The sequence below is a fragment of the Eumetopias jubatus genome, unplaced genomic scaffold (assembly GCF_037043125.1).
Source record: "Eumetopias jubatus isolate StellerSeaLion01/CBP00866 unplaced genomic scaffold, mEumJub1_p1.0 scaffold_5, whole genome shotgun sequence".
NCBI classification, from domain to species: Eukaryota; Metazoa; Chordata; class Mammalia; order Carnivora; family Otariidae; genus Eumetopias; species Eumetopias jubatus.
In genome coordinates this window covers 25,978,702-25,999,017 of record NW_028274811.1, presented here as the reverse complement: position 1 = coordinate 25,999,017, position 20,316 = coordinate 25,978,702, and the positions used below count along the sequence as shown (strand labels likewise).

At 52.0% G+C, this 20,316-nt stretch overlaps 1 protein-coding gene across 8 annotated transcripts in view; it reads left to right on the top strand.

The window, feature by feature from the left end:
• Nucleotides 1-9,892: 9,892 nt before the first annotated feature.
• Nucleotides 9,893-20,316, top strand: part of P4HA2 (prolyl 4-hydroxylase subunit alpha 2) — a 33,764-nt gene continuing 23,340 nt past the window's right edge. For 4 of the 8 annotated variants that reach the window (XM_088023611.1, XM_088023612.1, XM_028103570.2 and 1 more), the window contains exons 1-5: nucleotides 9,906-9,960; nucleotides 10,499-10,635; nucleotides 18,197-18,296; nucleotides 18,929-19,025; nucleotides 19,385-19,536. In XM_088023611.1, the coding sequence (XP_087879737.1) occupies nucleotides 18,209-18,296; nucleotides 18,929-19,025; nucleotides 19,385-19,536 (337 nt within the window). In that variant the 5' untranslated portion in view covers nucleotides 9,906-9,960; nucleotides 10,499-10,635; nucleotides 18,197-18,208. Of the gene's footprint in view, nucleotides 9,961-10,498; nucleotides 10,636-16,252; nucleotides 16,329-18,196; nucleotides 18,297-18,928; nucleotides 19,026-19,384; nucleotides 19,537-20,316 lie in introns of those variants that run through there. The other 4 variants (XM_088023609.1, XM_028103573.2, XM_088023608.1 and 1 more) reach the window with 3 other exon arrangements.

The following is a 20,316-nucleotide window of genomic DNA, read 5'->3' as shown; positions in this document are numbered from 1 at the left end:
TATATTTTCCTGCTTCTTCATGTGCCTGGCAATATTTGAATGTATGTTGGGAATTGTAGATGGTACATTGTTGAGAGTCGGGATTATGCTGTCTCCTTTACAGAGTGCTGAGTTTGTTACGGTAGGCAGTAAATGTACTTGAGGCTCGATGTGATCCTGTTGAGGCTTGATTTTAGGCTTTGTTAGGGTGAGTGTAAAGTAGTGCATACAAAATGGCTAGCGTAGTTCCTATTCCTACGCCATGGACTTTCTATGATTTTAATTAAATGCTCATCGTGGGGCACCTGGGTGGCTCAGATGGTTAAGCGTCTGCCTCCGGCTCAGGTCATGATCCCAGGGTCCTGGGATCGAGTCCCGCATCGGGCTCCCTGCTCCTTGGGAGCCTGCTTCTCCCTCTGCTTCTCTCTCTCTCTCTCTCTCTCTCTCCCTCTCTCTCTCCGTCTCTCATGAATAAATAAGTAAAATCTTAAAAAAAGATAAATGCTCATCGTGTTCGGCAAGGTCTTTCCACTCTGGCTGGCCTGTGTGACCTCTGGAATCCCCATTTAGTTCACAGACCCAGAAGTTGGTTTTGTTTTGTTTCGTTTTTAAGTAGGCTCCACATCCAACATCGAGCTGGAACTCACGACCCCAAGAGCAAGAGTCACATGCTGCACTGACAGCCAGAATTTTTAACCCACCAGTCCTCAGAGAGCCTTTCCCTGATGCATGCAACTTAGGTGAAATCTCAAGACAACCTCTACGCATATTTCTAGAGCCCCTTCTCCACGTGGTTCCCTCCTCTTCGATGCCCTGCCCTGCCCCTCAAATTCATCCAACTCTTCATCTTTTATCTCTGATATCTGTTTCCTTCACCCAGCGAGACCATTGCATCATATGGGTTCCACTTTCCTCTGCCATAGCTTGGAAAGTGCCCCAGGCAAAAACTTCAGTGAATGTGGAATTCACCTTTTGTTTTCCTTCTCAAGGATCAAAGCTATTTGATGTCCAATGCCTGTAATCAGTTGCTATAAATGTTTTATCTAGTTTTATAGTTGTTTACAGTAGGGAAGTAAGTTTATTACCAATTACTCAGTCATGTTTGGAATCCAATAAAAGTTTTAAAAGAAGAAAGGCCATTAAGAGTGAAAGGAAAGAAGGAAAGGGGAGGGGAGGGGAGTAGGGAGCCCTAATTCAGGATGTGGATCTGATGCCACACATGTCTAGGAATCTAATTTAGCAGAAAGCAGCTGGGCCAGTAGGGGCTACCCATCTCCAGTTCTTTCAGTTCTTTCTAATCTGGCATCAGAATTGTACTGAATAAAACATTTCTGGCCATAATGGTATGTTATATCAGACTAATCCTCCTGCCAAAAACAACTGTAACAATTGAACAAAATATATAAAACAACCATTTGTCGTTGCATTGGAGAACAACCAATACAGGTAAGAATTGAAGGATTATGGTCCTTGAGATAAGGGAATAATGTGTGTTGAGTTCCACATTTACCCTGGTTTTTTCCCTGGGGCCATTTCCTACATTGTTGCATGGTGGAGGATGGGGGGCGGGGGAGAGACCAAGCAGAAAGCATCAGTCTTACCAGACAGGGACAGGGTGGGGGGTGGGTTTGGAGTTCGGGAATGCAGAAGAGGCTAGAACTTAGGGGCAGAAGATTGTGGAAAGGAGGGAATATCAGAGAAGGAGCCCAGTGAACAAATTTCTCTGAATTTATGGGTGAGTGAGGGTGTAGTGGGCTTCTGAGACCTCAGGCTGAGTGACCTTGTGTGGAAGCCCTTCTAGAACAGATGGGCCTAGCCATTCCTTAGCATGGCCAGGGCAGCCCAAAGACGATCCTGAGGCTACACAGATCACTGAGCCAGGCCCACAAGTATAGGCTGTAGGCAACTTCCTCAAAATCCATTTCCTCCCCCTGACTGATATTTCCTTGGTATTCCCCATTGGTTGGACCCAGTTAGAAGTCACAGAGCAGGAGAACCTGTTGATGTCATCCACACAGGTCAGCACCCAGGGGCACAGAGCAGGGGCAAAGGTGGGAGAAGAGGAGAGATTTGAAGAGACTAGCAGAGGTTGTCCAAGTCTGGCAAGTGTTAGTTAACACTTGGTACAGGGAAAGTGCTCCATATGTTAACTGCTCAATCACAGAAGCAGCTTAGAGCATTAGAAGAACCCACATAAGGACTGCCTGTTCCTGCTCCTCTGGTCCCTCTCCTCCAGGGGCTCATTTCAACAGGAGCCAGAATATTCTAGATATGTCCAGAATGCTGTCGGTTGTCTCCCCTATCTGCTTCCCTAACCTCACTGCACTACTAGCCTTTGTTTTTTCATTAGGCCTACTGGCTTCTATGCCCTGAGCCTCCTGTAAAGCTCTAAGTTAGCTTAACTGGCTGTGAAAGGCCCTGGTCCAACCATGGCTGAGTAAGGGCTTTGGGACCCTCCCCACATCCTCCCTGCCTTCCCCACCACTAGAGGTCGCAGCATTGGTCATTGTCTATGAAAATAGCTCTATCTGCCCCACCTGCTCATGCTTAGTCAGCTCTAAGCAAGGGTTCTGGCTAAACGTTGTCAAGTGGGAGAGATATAGCACTGGACCAGGCCCCGAGGGACTTTTCGAAGGAGACAGGGACTGCTCCTTTAACTGGGTGTCCTATGGTGGGCTCCAGGCACCCTCTACTGGCCGTCCTCATTTCTGCAGCTGCAGCTCTCTGGGCAGGACCGGAATTCCCCCAAAGGGTTCTGAGGCCCCATGTGTCTTTGCCTGGGGACACAGATAACTGCAGGTGTCCTGGGATGGAACAAGAGAAAATCTCAAGTACTTGTTGAGGGTAGGGAACAGCCTGGCCTGGAGCTGTTGGGGTGGGAGAGCACGGCTTGCTTCTAGGACTGCTGAAACCCCACAGAATCTAATGGCCCAGCCATTGTGGGAAAGCCATCTCTCTGCCTTCACCCACTGGATTGCTTACTCTCCAGCCAGGCAGAATCCTTGTTCTAGGCATGCCTGCTCCCCTTTGGGCTCTGGTTCCTGCAGATGATGGAGGTAGACATCTTCCTGATTCCAAGCCTTATCTGGCTGGCTCAGGATCAGGGATAAGGTCAGATTCTGGTTCAAAGTCAACATCAGGTTCTGAGTGAGAGTCAAGATTAAGGGTAGAGCCAGAGTACAGAGCAGAGGGCTTCTTCCTCCTCGTGTGGGAGGCCAAGTTCCACAAGCGTGTGCATTCATGCACATTCCTGTGTGCGTGTGCCTGTGTGTCTAGTGGTAAAGGACCCTTCCACCAAAAGCTGTGGCCAAGTTGTTATGTCTTTCAGGTGCCAGAGGCACAAGGATCATCGGCTTCTCATAGGTTCACACAAATGCTGGGGACAGGAAAAAAATGTGGAAAACTATAAAAAGAAAGTATAAATACTAAATGCTAGCAAATGTAGCATTATGTCATGGAAACTAGTCCATTGTGGCTCAGCCATGTTCTTGCTGGATAAGGATAAAATGTACTTCTGTGGGATATGGGTGCGTTAGAATATGTTTGATGTGGTGTCGGGTAGTCAGGCCCTCTGGAGGAATGAGTGCTCTGGCCTTTCTGTGGTAGGTAGGTTGGATTCCCAGGCAGTGTCCCACAGAGGCAGAGGACAGGGCTCACCAGCAAGTTTGGATGATAGTGTCTATTCAAGGGACGGGGGGAGAGTCAGAGTCACAACCAGACCTGATACAGGCAGGAGAGTGGAGGGCAGGAGAGAGCTCACAGGAGAGGCTGGAGTCTTTGAGGCAGGTGTAAGCAGGCCTCTGTCACAGGGGTGACTCAGGCTTCTTTGGAGGTAGATCTACAAAAGCATATGGTGATTTTGTATAAATTAGCAAAGGATACCCGCTTTTCACCTCACTTTATGTTTGATCTACTGGAAAGTTGTTGTAATGAATATGTAAGTCTATAGTGTCTATGATGCGAATGGAGCGCCCCCATTTACAAGGTACGGAATTTGAACAAATTCGACTGGGCTGGGCAGCCTCACAGATGGAGAGACTGACACCCATCACATCTATCCAAAAAGGCACTGAAGGTTCCTTACAAACATGTATCACTATAGCAAGAAGAACCCAACACTTCAGAGTCTTTAAAGGGTTTCTGAGTGTATCAGTGTATTAGAATAGTGTTTTATCACCAGCTGCCTTTGTTCCTCGTTAGTGTAACAAGTATTTCATAGATGTTTATTAATTTGTTTATCCAAACCATTAATTTTATTTGTTTCTGTTCTGTCTTTGTAATTCAATAAAATTTGAGTACCATGCAGTGGTAAAAAAAAAAAAGAAAAGAAAAGAAAAGAAAAATTGGAGGGGACATGAAGCACAGGGAGAGGAAGGGTAACATTAGTGAGCTAGTGTTGAAACCACCATTAAATGGGTGGTTACCTTCTGGTGGAAGGAGTCTGGTGATTAAGGAAACCAGACATTGTGATTACGATTCCTTGTCAGTCTGAAAGCTTGAAGGCTGCTGGTGTGTTCTCTGTGGGTAGCCAACTCGCTCCCCATTCTTGTGCTGTCTGGGGGCCACCACTGATTCCCTTTAGCAGGACCTGCTCTGGGAGCAGGGCAGAGGTGGAGCCACAGGTGAAAAACCCTCATTCTGGACAAGACGTAGGTCCTCATCCCCAAAAAGGAGCTCAGAATAGGGAGCAGAACATTTAATAAATGTTTGGGTGTTTTGTTTTGTTTTTTTAGGATTTTACTTATTCACTTATTGGAGAGAGAGAGAGAGAGAGAGAGAGCAGGAGAGGGAGAGAGAATCTGAAGTAGCCTGCACTGAGCATGGAGCCCGACGTGGGGCTCAATCCCACGAAATCAAGAATCAGACGCTCAACCGACTGAGCCACCCAGGCGCCCTTAAATGTTTGTTGAATAAACAAATGAGTGAACGAACACAGCCCTTCCTTTTTTTTTTTAAAGATTTTTAATTTATTTATTTGAGAGAGAGAATGAGAGAGAGAGAGTACATGAGAGGGGGGAAGGTCAGAGGGAGAAGCAGACTCCCTGCTGAGCAGGGAGCCCGATGCGGGACTCGATCCCGGGACTCCAGGATCATGACCTGAGCCGAGGGCAGCTGCCCAACCAACTGAGCCACCCAGGCGCCCTGAACACAGCCCTTCCTATTTTAGCTCTTTATAATTCTCAAGTCTGCCCACTTCTCCCTGTATGCATTGCCATTTCTCAGTCCGGGTCACCATTAGCTGTCATCTAGACTCTGTACCAGCTCCCTGCCGATCACCTCCAGGCTCTGCTTTTCTTCCTCCTTTCTCCTCAGGGCCCTTTTCCTAAACCCCCAATGCTCTTCCCAGGTCATCTGCCCCTGGGACCTCTGCAGCCTTCCCTCTCATTTCTCCCCTACCTTCTCTACTGGCTCCCTGACATTTTGACAAGGCCTAAAGAAAATAGTAAAACGACTGCACTCTCAGCCTTTTAAGAAAGTAGCTAAGTCAGATGTCCAATAGCTGTCCCAACCCTCGCTCATCCATAATCCCCACCCAATCTCAATTTGGGCTCAAGGTTCGGGGAGGAGGAATTACAATAATAATGACTTTTAAAAGTGTGATTTATCTGCATATATCAAAAATCGGGATTTGTAAGCACCATACCTAGCTAACTCCCAGCCCTCTGGGCATTTGCGCCAGCTGAAGCTTCTTGCCAAAGATGGAAGGGAGGCGTGCGCAGTGAGGAGGGAAGCCAAAGTCTAAGCCTGCTATCTTTATCACAAGGGCTTGCCCTGGACCTGCTGGGTAATTACAGCTCCGAAGGCCCTGGGACTCCTCTCTCCACCCTGTAATGACAGCCCAGCTTGTGGTGGCTCTGCTGTTCTGGGCTGCAGAGGTCCATGGGGGAGGCAGCTGGGAAGGGACTTCCCATGGGGCCTGTCTTATTTTTTGTATGTACCACATGGGCTCAGGGATTTGGGGAGCACTTTCTGGGGACCTACTTGGCTCTGTCCAGGGCTGGCCCCACAGAGTCCTGGGGATTCTGCCACTTTCTCTCTCCTGTCTCGGGGGTCATGCACCAAGCTGGTCCTTGACCGAAGGACCTGGGACGCCCTGTTTCTGAAGCAGTAGGGCCACCACTAGGTGGCCCCACTCAAACTGCACCTCCTACCTTCTGTTGCTGGCCTGGAGTCAAAGTACCGGTCAGTTGGGACACCCAGGCTTTCCTCAGTCCCCAAAGGGAAGAAACTGGAGTGGGGAGGGTGGCGGTCCCGGAGTCCAGTGGACAGCTGTATGCTGAGTGTGCCGCAATGTACAGATGTGCATCAACATATACAAGGCCTTCTGTGCAGCATCGGTTGGCCCTGGGGGCCCTGCTCTGGGGAATTTCATGGTGGGACCAGGTGCTCATAAATCCCGGCCAGGCCACCACCACTGCTGTGGTTGCCAGGGTCTGCAAGAGTCATTAGCAGCCAGGGAGGCCTCAGTGCCAAGCAGTCCAGCCTGCCCCCCTCCCCTTCCCCAGAGATCACAGCTAAGCCGGGGAAATCAGGGGCAGTCTGAGGAGGCCTCTGTTTAGAGGCAAGTACTACACCCACACACCTCATCCAGTTCCCTGTCCACTGAGTAGGGGGTATCCAAGTATTTTTGACATCCTTCCTGGAGAGACACCAGGTCCTTCCCTTGGGATAGCGGTGGTGGGCAGATAAGTCTAGTCTACCAGATGACATCTATAATGGGGGAATGTGGTGGGGAAAAAGATAGAAATGACTGGGATACAGAAAATACTGGAGTAGAAAGAGCGCTGGGGTGTGGGTAGGGTGTGGGGAGATAATTAATTCACTGATCAAGAGGCTGCAAATAAAAGGCTATGTGGGTCTAGAGTGGGTGTGGGCTAGAGATTCAGACCTGAGCGTCATGGATTTCACCCAGGCCCAGTAGTCCCTGGAGGGCATGTTGGAATATCAGGGGTAGAGGGTTGAATGGTGGCCCCTAAAAAGATATGACCATGTCCTAATACCTGGCCCCTGTGCGTGTGAACTTACTTGGAAAGAAAGACTTTACAGATGTAATTAAGTTATAGATCATGAGACGAGATCATCTTGATTACCGAGGTGGCCCTAAATTCGATGGCAAGTATCCTTATAAGAGACAGAAGATAAGATTCAGGCACTAAGGAATGAGTGGGGTGCAGGACTCTGAGGGCCTGTGGAGGACTTAGCCAGGTCTTTGGCTACTGGTGTGTGGTGGAGCAAGGCGTTAAAGAGACACACATCCCTTCATGTAGTCAGCAAGTATTTATTGAGCCCAGTTCTGTGATTGGAGCCGAGGATATGATCATGGGCAGAAATACAGTTAATGTACCCCTGGGGGTCCCAGGCTGGTGGAGGAGGCAGACAGTAGTCAAACAATCAACTATATCGACTGTGGCAAGTGTTACAAAGCACATAGGCCATGGGAGGCTGTTAAAGCAGGTTTTGACCTGGCCAGGGACATGAGAAAAATCCCTCTAAGGGTAAGGGAAGGATTTGATTGGAGAGGAGGGAAGATTTTCTACACAAAAAGAAAAGCATGTACAAAGGCCTGGGAGTGTGGTGGGTAGGGAAAATGGTCCGTTAGAGGGATGGGAAGAAGGTCAAGCGTAACTAGAGAAGTGAGCAGGGCCCAAGCCATGTGGGGCCTTACAGACCACCTTTAGGACTTTAACTAAGAACAGTGCAGTTTACTAAGCTGGGAGTGATGGGTTCAGACCTGAACTTTAAGGAGACGACCATAGCTGCAGTGTGCATGGATTGGAGAGAGATTTAGGTGGTAAAAGTGAATGCACACGGGATCTGGAAAGACAGGGTCTGGGGGCAAGGCAGAGGGAGATGCTGGGCGTGATTCCCAGGCTTCTGGTTAGGTACCTGATGGAGGGTGGCTCCTTCACTGAAGCAGGGAGTTGGAATGTTGGCTGTGTGGAGAGGAGAACGGGAGAGGCCATGAATTCAGTGGTGGGCATGTTGTGGATGAAGTGCCTGTGGACGCTCCATTGAGATGTGGACTCAGCAGGCAGTCATAGGAGTCTGCAGCTTGGGAGTTAGGGCAAGTGTAGAGAAATACGTGAGCCATCTGTGTAAAGGAAGAAATCAGAGAGGAGGCAAGTAGGGTGCTTAGGCCTGAGCTTTGAGGAACCCCCAAACTTTACTGAGTAAGGAGGAGAGGGGGAGGGGAGGATGTACTGGGAGGGAAGAAGCTGGGGCAAGTGGTGGGAAGAGAGGGCCATGGAAACCACGAAAAATGAGTGTTCCAGGGAGGCAGGGGTCAGACACTGCTGGGGAGTCAAATGCTGCTGGGGGCTTCCACAGAGGAGAACTGAAGAGAGGTTATTGAATTTTGAGACTTGGAAGTTACGGAGAGTTAACTGAGACCTGGTTTGGGGTTGTGAGGACACCAGAGAGCCTGGTGTCGGAGCCTGCAGGGTGGGAGAAATGAGGACAAGGGCCGACAGACTGTTCTTTACGGGGATTTTGCTGGGGTCGAAAAGGAGAGAGACATTGCAGTAGCTGCTGGAGTCAAATGAGGGTTTTGTTTCCACACTAGAGGCCTAAACGTATTTAGAGGTCAAGGGAAGGAGCCAGTTGAGAAGGGGAGGTTGAACCTTCAGCAGAAAGGATGATCCACAGGGCAAGCTCCTGAGACGGGGGAGAGGTCGGGGAAGTCTGGGCAGACAGAGGGAGGCTCCAGTGGCGTAACAGGATGTAGCAGATGCAGGAAGGTTTCTGTTTGGTTTTAGCTGAACTCTGGCTGGTGGCCGACGGAGGCCAGAACAGTGGCTTGTTCCTTATTTTCTATGTCCGGTGTGTAGTTCTCTGTGTGTGCTGGTGCTTTCGGCACGGCTGGGCGGCCAGCCTGGACAGAGTGCCATAGGGAATATCCCCACACAGCCTGGGCGGAGGCTGGGCACCTCCCACTCCGGGCTAGCTCCCTGATGAGATTCTCAGACCGTGTTTCCCCTCATTCATGACCAGAGGTTCACAGAGCAGGCGTGGGAACCTGCTCGGCCGCCAGGGCCTCCTCCTAACTCAGGCTGAGATTTTTGCTGCATCCCAGCCTTCATTCCCTCACACATCTGCCTAGGTAAATGAGCTGTCCACTGTTTTTGGCCCCTGTTGAATGAAAAGGTTTGGGCAAACCGAGTTGGCCCCAATATGCCACCCCCCACCTCAGTCTTTGATTGGTCCACTTCTCATCAACCCATCACCCACACACACGTCACCAGGAGGAGTGCCTGACACAGGAGCTGGGGACAGGCAGAATCCCTTCGGGGGCTTGGTCCTGTGGGTGGACCCCGGGTCTCTCGTCTTCTTCAAGGTCTTCTCCACTGGTCTGCCCAGTCCACTGATACCCGAGCCCCCGGCCCGCGTGCCCCGCCCCGTAACCCGGGGGTGGTGATGATGGGGAGGGGCAGCAGAAGCCCGTGCGCCGAGCAGGACCCCTGAAGAGATGGGCAGGAGCGGAGGCCGGGGGAGTCCGCACGCGGGCAGCGGCGCTCCCCACCGCACCCGCGCCAGGATCGGGTGGCGGGCCCTTCAGCAGCAGCCCCGGGGCTGATAAGGAGGGAGGGCCATGGCCCGCAGGTGGAGCGGGCTGAGGGGAGGCGGGCGCGGCGTACGTGCGGCGAGCAGCCGGCCGCATGAAGGGCGCGGATAGCAGCTCCCGCCCGGCCCCCAGCCCGCTCCCGGCGCCCGGCGCCCGGCGCCCGGCCCCAGCGCGCACTGCAGCCCGGACCTTCCCTGGGGTCGCTAGTGGGGACGACCCCCGGCCGAGGTAGTCAGGGCGCGGAGCCAGGGCGGGGGGGTGGTGGCCGGCAGGGGGGGCGGGAGGTGGGGACGTGGCTAAGGCTCAAGCGGGCGGGGCCCGGCCGCGGTGGGAGGAGGAGCCGCCCGGGGAGGAGGCGCTGAGCGGGCCGGGCGCCGCCGCTGGAGGTTCTGGAAAAGCCGGGAGCGGCGCGTGTCCAGGTGAGCGCCCTGCCCGCGGCCGCCGGGGCTGGGCTAATACGCGGACCGGGGGCGGCGGGCTGTGCGTGCTGCCCGCGCGGGGCGGAGATTTGGGGACCGGGGGATCGCGCAGTCCGGGCCGCAGCCCCGAGCCCTCCGCCCTGTTTCTCCTCCCGTCTGGGTTCCTGTCCCGCCGCCTGCGTGCCCTTCCCGAGCTCAGGGTGGGGAGGTCAGCGGCGCCCTTCCTGCCGGTCCCTAGGCGTCCGCGCCGGGCGGGGCGGGGAACTTGGTCGTCCAGCCTCGTCAGGCTCCCCGGGAACGGGAACGGGCGGCCCGGCCCCGAGGGCGGCCAGAGGTTGGAGGCGGAGGCGGGGCCGTCGGCCGGGCCCCGGGGGGCCGCTTAATGTTAGCGAGGTCCGCCTTCCTCCGTCCAAAAGGCTGGGAGTCTCTGGCCTCGGCCCGGCGGGGTCCAGCTCGGTGCTCCTGCAACGGGGTGTTGGTTGAGAAGGTTGCCCTCTCGCCCCAGACATCTCTTTCCAACGTGCTTGTTTTTCCTCAGCAGCTGCGCAGACCTGTGATAACTAGTTAACTAAGTCAACAAACGGACCCTTCTGTGTGTCAGAAACTGCAAGGAGTTGCTAGCCCAGTGAGGCAGACGGATTGAAGAGTGGGAAAGTCCAGGTCCAGAACAGTGTGGTGAGTGCTGTGCTGGGAGGGAGTACCAGGCTGTGGCTCCTTGGTAGAGGACAGGTGCTTCAGGCCAGAGGGCTTCCTGGAGGAGGTGATCTATGAACTAGAACTGGTCTGAAGAAGGTTGAATAAAGGGTAACCTGGAACCTGGACAGAGGAACAGCGCGTGTGCGTGGGAGCAGACTTGGGCACTCCAGTAGAGGCAAGGTGACGAGGAAGGGACATGTAAGGGGATGGCTGCCCATGGACCCTATCCACAAGAGTTTTAAGTGAGAGGGCAGTGCCTGGTGCTGTGTCCTGCATGTGGATGCTGCTCAACATGAGCAGGTATCAGGGCACTTTCTACTTCAGGACACTTGGGCCCCTGGCCTTGTATTCTAATGTGACATCTTTAGGATGGTGTAGAACATTTGTGTGCCTCCCAAGACTGAAGCTGGTGTCTTCTATTGTAGAGGGACACCTAAGGCTTGTGCTTCTTAATGTGAACTATCTGAGGCCTGAGAGCCTCAGCCCCCTTGCAGGAGCTCCTGGTTCTGAGAGCAAGGGTTGGGGCACATCATTTTGTAGCTGAGGGCATTCTCGCATGTCCCAGATTTTGCCAAGATCTGCTGTCCACCTAAAAATTTGGAGAATGTTTTTGCAAGCTGCTGCTGTAGCTTCTCACCCTGTATCACATCTGGAACAACAGGTTCTGTGATTTAGTTCTCTGTTAAATGAACCGAGATTTCCTTTGGCCTGTGCTTAAACTGCCCCTGAAGTGTCTAGGGTGCAGTCTCTCACTGTGGTTCCGGGACTCAGAGCCCAGCTTCTTCTGTTCACTTCAGCACGCTCACAGGAGTGTGCTTTGAATCCTTTTCTTCGAGGGCTTTCTTATTCTCTGATGACCAAGTATGTCCACTGTGCGGCCCAGCCAAGGAGGCCACGTAGCAAGGATGGAGTGAGTTGGCTGGGGGCCTCATCCCAGAGATGCTGTCATGTCGGGCCACCCTCGTTCTCTGAGAGCTCAGCGGGCAGACATGACACCTAGGCATTGCCTGTGACTTGTGATAGGCCCTTTTACCCAGTAGGAGGCTCTGAAATGGGGTGCCTGGGAGAGTGCTTACTTAGCCACTGCTTTAGCCTGTACACAGCTGATCTCTGTTCATTCCCTGTGCCTGGCTTCTGCTTGGAGTGTGCCTTGGGGTGGAATTAGGAGGGAGAGGAGGAGGGGGAGGTGGTGGTGATGACACTGTCCTTGCTCGTGGGTAGCTCATAAATCTCCCCGAGATTGCTGCTTCAGGCTGGCAGCTGGCCACGTGGCAGAGGAGGAGCTCAGAGTGTGAATACTCATCGGAAGGAGAGACTGTGTGGGTGCAGCCCTGAGGAATGACTAGGGTGAGGGAGTCTGGGGTGTACGCTTTTCCTGACAGAGCCTCGCTTTTTACTCTGCCCTCCCACGTCCATGGGAGGTTCTGAGGCTGGATGCAAGACCTTGGCCGATTTGTGGCCACGCTGGCCGATAGTGTACATTGGGCTGGTGGGTGTGTCCCTGGCTCTTGGGATCTGTCAAGAGTTTAATTTTATGCAGATGGTCATTGGCAGGAAATGCTCTGATGCAGGCACGTGCAAGCCTAGACAGAATGCTAGAGCAAGAGTTAAACTGAGGTTGCCTGAATCTAGCAGTTTGGACTTTTGAAGTGCCCCAGAGTGGGACATCCGCCTGTCTTAGAGTGAGAGGGCCAGTGCTCCTGTGGTGTCTGGGGTTTTTGCTGGCGATGTGGACTGAAGGATATAGTTTTTATTCTCAGAAGGGGGGATGAAAAGTCTGGACTAGACTTCTTGGAGCCCTAGAAGAGAGTTTTTGTTCAAGTGGTGTCGTTGCCTGGCAGAGGATTAAGTATTTGGGGAGTGAGTTCTCCAGCTCAGATTGGATCTGTCTGAGCCTGTTCACAGACCAGTACGTGCTCTAGACCTTTCAGGAAGTGCTTGCTAGAGTAGAGCCTGCTCTGTACCTGGCACTCCCAAGGACCAGGGTGTGGCCGAGATCCTGAGGCCTGGTACTTGTAGGAACTCAGAACCAGAAGATCAGAGGTATAGAAATACAAGAGATCCTAGATTATTAGTCCAGTCGCCTGCCTTTTGCTGGAGAGCTTTCTTCCCTTGATGAGCTTTAGAGCCACTATTTGACCTATTCCAGGGTTATTCCCTGATGGTCAGTGTGCTCCATTATGTCTGACTCTGCTCTCTCCTAAAGTAATGTTTCATTTCTTTTGACCCTCGTGGGAATTGGAGATTGCCCAGTATCTGCCTCGTTTTCATCTTCACTGTCCCCTAGACTGGACTCTTCTTCTTTGCCAGGGATTAGCCAGGCAGCTGGCCGCTTAAGGTCTGCTGATGTTATTCCAGTATCCTGGATGCTGATGTCTGGTATAAGCTGTGTTTGATGGTAGGCTGCCCACGGATAATTGCCATCTCATTCAGTCCTCACACCAACCCTGTGAGATGTAGGTCCTCATGTTGTCACCATGATATAGATGGGAAACAGGCTCAGAGAGATCTGGAACTTGTGTAAAGTCACAAAGCCAAGAAGTGATGGTGGAGCTGAGATTGAAGTTAGGGTTGTCTGACCCCTGACTAGACAGTACTGCCCTGCCCTGAGTGGGGCTGGGTGGTCATTGCTGGGTGCTGTGATGTCTGAGGCAGGAGTGACTGCCCACCTGAACTTGAGGCCCCATGTTGCCGTCCACTTTTGGTGGGATCCCACCCTGCATGTCATGCACCTGATTTGTGAACCGTGATAAAGACCTTGACCTGGGCAGGCCTGCTCCGCTAGGTCAACGGGGCTCCTCCTTGTGGGAGACCGTTGTGCTGTAAGACAATGGGTGTCACTGAGTGGGACAGAATGGTTGCAATATCTAACAGAAAGCGTGTTTTGGGTTTGAGTCTCAGCTCTGCCACTCATTTGTGGTAGCATGTCAGGTGTGCAGGAAACTCTCGCTCAGCCTTACTCATCTAGCTTCTGTATCTGAAACGGAGATGATTATCTCGTTTACAGGGTTTTGGTGAGGATTAGATGGTAGAAATGAAAGAGTTTTGGACATACAAGTAGTGGTTAGCTTAGTTCCCAAAAAGAGCGGAGCCTGAGGCGGTGCTTCATGCTTTATTGGAAGGTGCGGGGCAGCAAGAGTAAGGGAAGAGAAACCCAAGGGAGAGAAGGATGGAAGGCACAAGGTGGTGCTTCAGTTGGCTGGACAGTAGCTGCCATGCAGGATATATCTGGGTGAGCTCTACAGCAACTCCATGCCACAGAACAGTTTGTCAGCAGAGGCCTGGTGGGGGAGTTTATCGGCCGACCTCCTCCTGTCTTCTGTCTTCATTGGTCAGAGTTGCCTCATGGGAGATAGCTCCCTCTTGCTCCTTGGTTGCACTACGAGAGTCCTCCAGCAGCCACCGGGGGGCGGCCAGTGTGGCACTTCTGTGGAGTTTGGAAGTAGCGGGAGGAGCCAGAGATACGGGGCCTGCACACACTCCGCCACTGACTCTGAGGCCCAGCAAGAGACCCAGGGCCCAGCGGCCTGGTGAGGCCAAGAGCCTATGAACTGGGACATCGGAGGCATCCTATATATTGCTTTGTGGATTTTGTCCTCATGTGTAGTCCCTTCTTACGAGTTAGTCTCACTTAGGTTGCCAAGCCTCTGCCAAGACCCTGACTGGAAGTCCAGTTTGGACTTTGCATGTTGATCTTTATAGCCTCTGCTCCTCCACTGCCTAGCTATGGAAACAGGAGACGCTGTGGTTTTGATGGTACCCAAGTGGGAGGTACAAATCAACATGTTCGTAGACCTGATAGAGAAGCGTAAGGATGGATACAGGTGAACATCGAGGTTTCAGTGAAGAAAGTCCTCCGTGAGGAATATTTTTCCAGGTGATGTAGCATCTGAAGCTGGGAAACCTAGAGTCATGAGGTAGGGCTGGAGAGGGCCGTAGGACCATGTCATGCAGAGTCAAAAAGGCCCTTGGGGCTAAGGAGTTTGGACTTGATTCCGAGGGCCGTGGGGAGAGAGACCAAATGAGGGGCTGCGGTAAGCCATGCTGGCTGCCTTGTAGGGCAGAGGTAGGGGGGACACCAGATGAGAGGAGAGACCAGGACGGGCAAGGGCCAGGATGGCTGTGGGAGGGAATTGGGGGGCGCTGAGACCAGGGTGATGACTGAAGCCTGATGTCAGGTAAGGAGAATAAGGTGCCTTCCATCCTCCCTGGGGGTCAGCTTCTGGGCCTGAATGAACTTCCACGTGCCTAAGTTCCGGAGCCTCCTGAGCCTCTCCACAACTCACAAGTCCTTGTGGCTTTGGTGGTCCAGAGTTGGCCACACCACTGGGAGGCAGGGCCACTGGGGGGCGCCCTTTTCAGACAGGTTTTTGCTCTTTCACAGAAGGCAGGCAGCTTCTTGATTAGTGCCAGGCAAGACCTGCTTGTACTCAGCAAACCCATGTTCTGTCTCTAGGCTGTTAAATACATTGTTAAAATTCAAGCTGTTGCCTTTGGGTTGCAGCTGGGAGTTTGGCAGAGGTTCGTGCCTGATGAGGTAAGGGGAGAAGCTAAGGACGCTGCTGGTTTGCAGCTGGAAACCTCTTTTCATGGCCATTTGGCCAGATTGTAAATGTCCTTTCCAAAGAGCAGGCTTGTGGGGCCTCTGATTGTATGTCTTGGAATTTGCCTGTGCTTAGAAACAGTGCTGGTCACCTGGTGAGTGAATCATTGTCACTGGGGTGTTGGTGGGCTTTGGGTAACTTCCCTGTGGGGGTCCAAACTTGGGACTTAATATGCATACAGTGTCCATTCTTAACAATCCATTATGTGGAAAAAATGTAAAATTTTTTGTTGTTGTTTCTAACTTGAACAAGTCTGTGGTGAAGCATTATTTGTTGGATGCCTGATATGGGGCAGACTTTCTAAGCTCAGGACGCAGTGCAGATAAAACTCCATGTTGGTTTTCTCCTCAGGCTTGGTGCCACTTTGTGTTTTGTTTTTCATAAAAGGAGGTTTGACATTGCCCATTTCCAGGTCTATTCAGCATGGATTTCTGAGGGTTCCTAGAAGGGATTTTTGGCAGCACTGGACACTTGGTGGAGGTGGGGGGGCACCAGGCATGCACACACATTTCCACCTGCTCTGTCCTAAGCAAGCTCTGGGTATAGGTGTGAGATTGGACTGGGGGCAAGGCAAGTAGGGGCTTCCCAACACTGTGGGACAGTCCCTCTTGGATGCTGCCTCTTCCCAACCTGACCCTGATTAGATAACTTTTTATATAAAGCCTTTAGCGTTCAGGGTCAGGATCCGGAGAAATGTTGGGACCCTAGGGCATCTCTGCCTGAGGTGGCAGTCTAGGGGCTGCTTGGGGGTACCTAGCTCTCTGGCCAGTGGAGTTATCTCCCCCCCCATCAGAGCAGGACTTGGCAGGCTCTTGTCAAGCCGTTTCCCAGAACCCCATCTGTGATTCTTTGGGGCTCTGCCTCCGGGCTGGTACTCATGGATGGGCTTAGTCTAAGCCAGATAGTTCATTCCAGAGAAATAACAGCTGGTATTCATGTAATGAAGGAACCTGGCTGCTCTTTCCTGAGTGCTGTGAGGCACGAACCCTGGACAGTATCACCAGGAGGATTTGAGAGGAACAGAGAGGTGTCTCCCTCCGTTGAACTTGTTACCCCATCTTTGAAGAGGTATGCCACTGCAGCCAGTGACAGCAGGGGAGGAGCGCTGGGTTCCCCTCCTTCCAACCGTGTCTGGTCTGGTCTCTTGCCTGGGCCCTGCTCTCCCACCATCCCAGCCTGATAGGTAGTTGGCTGGTCCCTCACTGTCCAGATACGACCTCTTGGCCCTGGATTTTACTGTTCCTTCTTTTCACGTATAGAGGGTGCTTTCCTGAGTTAGTTAAGCCTCTTGAGGTATAAGGAACAGACACTACTCCCTGTAAAGGGGCTTATGTAAGCAAGACGAGGGGCCTTCATGAATCCTGGGCTGGAGATGCAGAGGATGTGAGGCCTGGGAGCAGACCTGTGGCTGGGACGGGGAGGACCTGCACTCCACCTTGGGGCCGATGGCCTGCTCACCTTCTCTCCCAGTGACTTGCTTTCCTCTGCTGCCCTAACTCCATAATCCATCCCTTAGCCTGATACTCCGTGCCCTGCAGCAGGTTCTGGCCCCAAAGCTCTTGCTCTGTGCATCTCGGCCGCCAACACCTAGGGCCCTGACGGGCATGCTGATGGCTCTGCAGACATCTAGCAGGGACATGAACAAAAGCAGCCATTCAGTTATTCTCTCCTCTTTCTGATAGAGGAACCCGTTTGGGGGTGGGCCTTGTGGTTCGGCTTCTCTGAGCCTAACCTGGAGCCACAGTGGGTTGGAATTTCTTCTAAGGCGAGGAATGGTAGGCATGACTGTGTGTCTGATCAACCAGAGCAGGCAAAACACTGATGAACTGGCGTTAGCTCAGACGTGGAATTCTGTCAGGTAAGGCTTACCTTTTGGGGAGAAGCCTTTCTATTTTCGTCATTGTCCTTGTTTTCTCTTAGTATATGTCTGGTGGGGCTTGGCTGATGTCGAGCAGGAAGAGAAGGGACTGGTAGAGCTGGGGCTCCAGTGTGCCTTGGGCCGCATGGCTGAGCTGGGAGACTATGTCCAAAGTTTCCGTTATGTACTTAGGTCCACTGCCAGTGAGGCTTGCCCCAGCTTGTGCCTGCTGCCTTCACAGCCAAGTCTGGCTATTTCTAGGCTGACGAGAAGCCAGAGGCTGGTCTTGCATCCATGTCAGCAGTCCAGCCCATCCCAGGGTTTTGGCCTTGCATGGCTGATTGATTTTTATATCCCAAGTGCCTAACTCGGTGAATAGCCTATGTGGATCTTCAGCAAATATTTGTGAGTGGTGACTTGCTAGTGAGGACAGTGTCTGGTGAGGTGGCAGGCAGGAAGGGCAGTGTCTGCCCAGAGTGCCTGCTCCCCACACTGCCTTTGCTGTGGCCAGGTGCAGTTTTATTCCCCTCCTGGCCAGCCATCTGCTGTATACCTCATTTTGGGGGTGGAGTCCCTGGAGCCTATTGTGTCAAGTTCTCTGTCTGTCATTGTTTCTCCTGTACTTTCAATTTTCTCGTAGGCAGGAGCTACATGTTACCTGTGGGTCCCCAGCACCTGGCACCGTCCTGACACATGTATTGGAAAGAAAGAAATAAGACAAGCAATTTGTGAAACGAGAAGGGGTGGGCCAGAATCTTGGACTGACCATTAGAAGCAGAGGGGACTGTCTCCCACACCATTCAGCTTTTCCATGTTGCTGGTAGTTACTGGGAATCTGGAGGGCAGGGGCTGTCCCAAGGGCACATGGCCTCCCGGAACAGGGGCCAGAATTGAGCACACATCACTGGTTGCACACCCTGGCCTCTTCCACTGCTGGTGCAGAATATCCTTGGTTTCTGTGTCCTAGGTCAGGATTTTGGCATGTTCGGTGTATCTATGTGCACATGTGCATCTATCTCTTCACCTAAGTTGCTTTTTTCACCTGTTGATCAAGTGGCTGTCACTGAATGCCTTGCAGACCCTGCTCTCTATGACCATGAAACGCTGGCTGTCCACATTGCTAGTGGCCTGGTTTGGTGTCCTGGGCTGTGTGCAGGCTGAAGTCTTCACTTCTATTGGTATGTTGTGCCAACAGGACTGTCTTCTCCCTGAGCGATCCTTGGCTCAAGTACTGGGGAATGTCACCACCCGAAGCCTGTTCTCACTGAAGGTGGGATGGCTCAGCCACTGGTTTTGACCAGTTCTGGGGAGAGGGGGGCTTGCGGAGCTGCCGTTTCCCCTTCTGAGGCCCTGATGACCTGACTGTCCTTTGCTGGGAGCCAGCTGTCTCAATTGGATCTCCTCCCTGAGAAGCGCAGGCTGCTCCTGGGCTCCCTGGCCTTTCTGACCATCTTGTCCAGGGCCAGAGAGTGGTTCTGAGCAATGAAGCCCTTAGGGCGTCCAGGCCCTGGTGCCGTGACCCATCCGGGTGCCAGTAGGAGAATGAGACCTGGGGCCTCTTCCTTAAGGCACTCCCAGTGTGCTTGTCTCCCCCTCCCCTTGGAGTCTCCACCCCTGTCTTACTGAAGCTGGGGGCCAGGACCATGTGAGTGCCTAGGCCCCCTTTAACTCCCAAGTCCCCAGGATCCCAAGAGAGTTGACATGCCAGTGATCCAGAGAACTTGACTCTGTGCTGGTGTTCTGTGCCTCAAGGAAGGGGGATGGATGTCCTTCATCTGTTTCTTACTGGCCCTTTTCTCTTTCCCTGCAGGGCACATGACTGACTTAATTTATGCGGAGAAGGACCTGGTGCAGTCTCTGAAGGAGTATATCCTTGTGGAGGAAGCCAAGCTCTCCAAGATTAAGAGGTATCTGACGTCCTAAGGCTCCACCCCCACCCCCCAGAACCCATCCAGCGTGCCCATAAGAGGAGGCCCTTGAGAGAGCAGCGAGGGGCTGGCCTGGAAGTTACTTCATGCCAGTCTTCCAGAGTGGCTCAGTACATGGGCTAAGGACTTCCTGCTTTTCCCTATTTAAGAGCCTTTTTGCATACATTAGGGTTCCTACCTCTTTTCTAGATTAAGGGACTGCAAGTGTCAGTGGGCAGTTGCTGTATTCATTTTATACTGCCTTTTGATAGAAAAGGGAATTTCACCAGGGAAATTACCACAGATCAAGACCTGCGTGAATGGGTGTGTTACATCTTCCTTTTCCTCTGTTTCCACAGCTGGGCCAACAAAATGGAAGCTTTGACCAGCAGGTCAGCTGCTGACCCTGAAGGTTACCTGGCCCACCCCGTGAATGCTTATAAACTGGTGAAGCGGCTGAACACAGACTGGCCTGCGCTGGAGGACCTTGTCCTGCAGGACTCGGCTGCAGGTGAGGAATGGTGAGCAGGTGCTTGGGGAGCCAGTGTGTCCGTGTGCTTGTGTCTGGGGAGTGTGCGTCTGAGCCTGTCCCAGGTCTGCAGGTGTTGGTGGGCATGTACAGTGTGTGGATATGCACCCTGCTGGGCCTGTAGCCGTCTCCCTTCTCTGTGGGCACCTAGCAGTTGGCTGTCCTTGTTTTTAATATGTAAGAATAATCAGTTCTTGCCTTGTCCTAGTGTTTTCATTTCCTCTTTTTTTAAATCATGCTTTACTAATGTGTTTTTGTAGAAAAATTAGAAAACAAAATGATGTAAGAAAATTAGAGTTCTTAACCCAGTTGTCTAGTGATAAGCACTATTCAAATTCCAGTCTTCCTGCATTTGCATTTACATTAAAAGAAGAAATGGACCGATTCATATAGTCCAGGTAATGCAAACTCACTTGCTTTGCGGGACCAAATGAATTAACAAAAGTGAGTCAAGTGGGCTGAGTGATGGGGCCAACGTAAGCTGGGGATTATGGGCCTCATCTAAATCCATTGCCATTCATACCTTTTAGAAATAAAAACATATCTGTGGGCAGATTTGTGCCATAAGCATACAGTGATTTCCTGAATTTTCCAGCTTCTTTAAATGTCCATTAAATGTTATACAAAATGATTTTAATGGCTACACAGTAATAAGTCAAACCTATGTAGTATAAAACTGGTCAAATTAGTGGACGTGGGATTGTTTCCACATTATCAGCAATTGTGCATATACATGTTTGTGCCTACCTCTGAATATTTTCT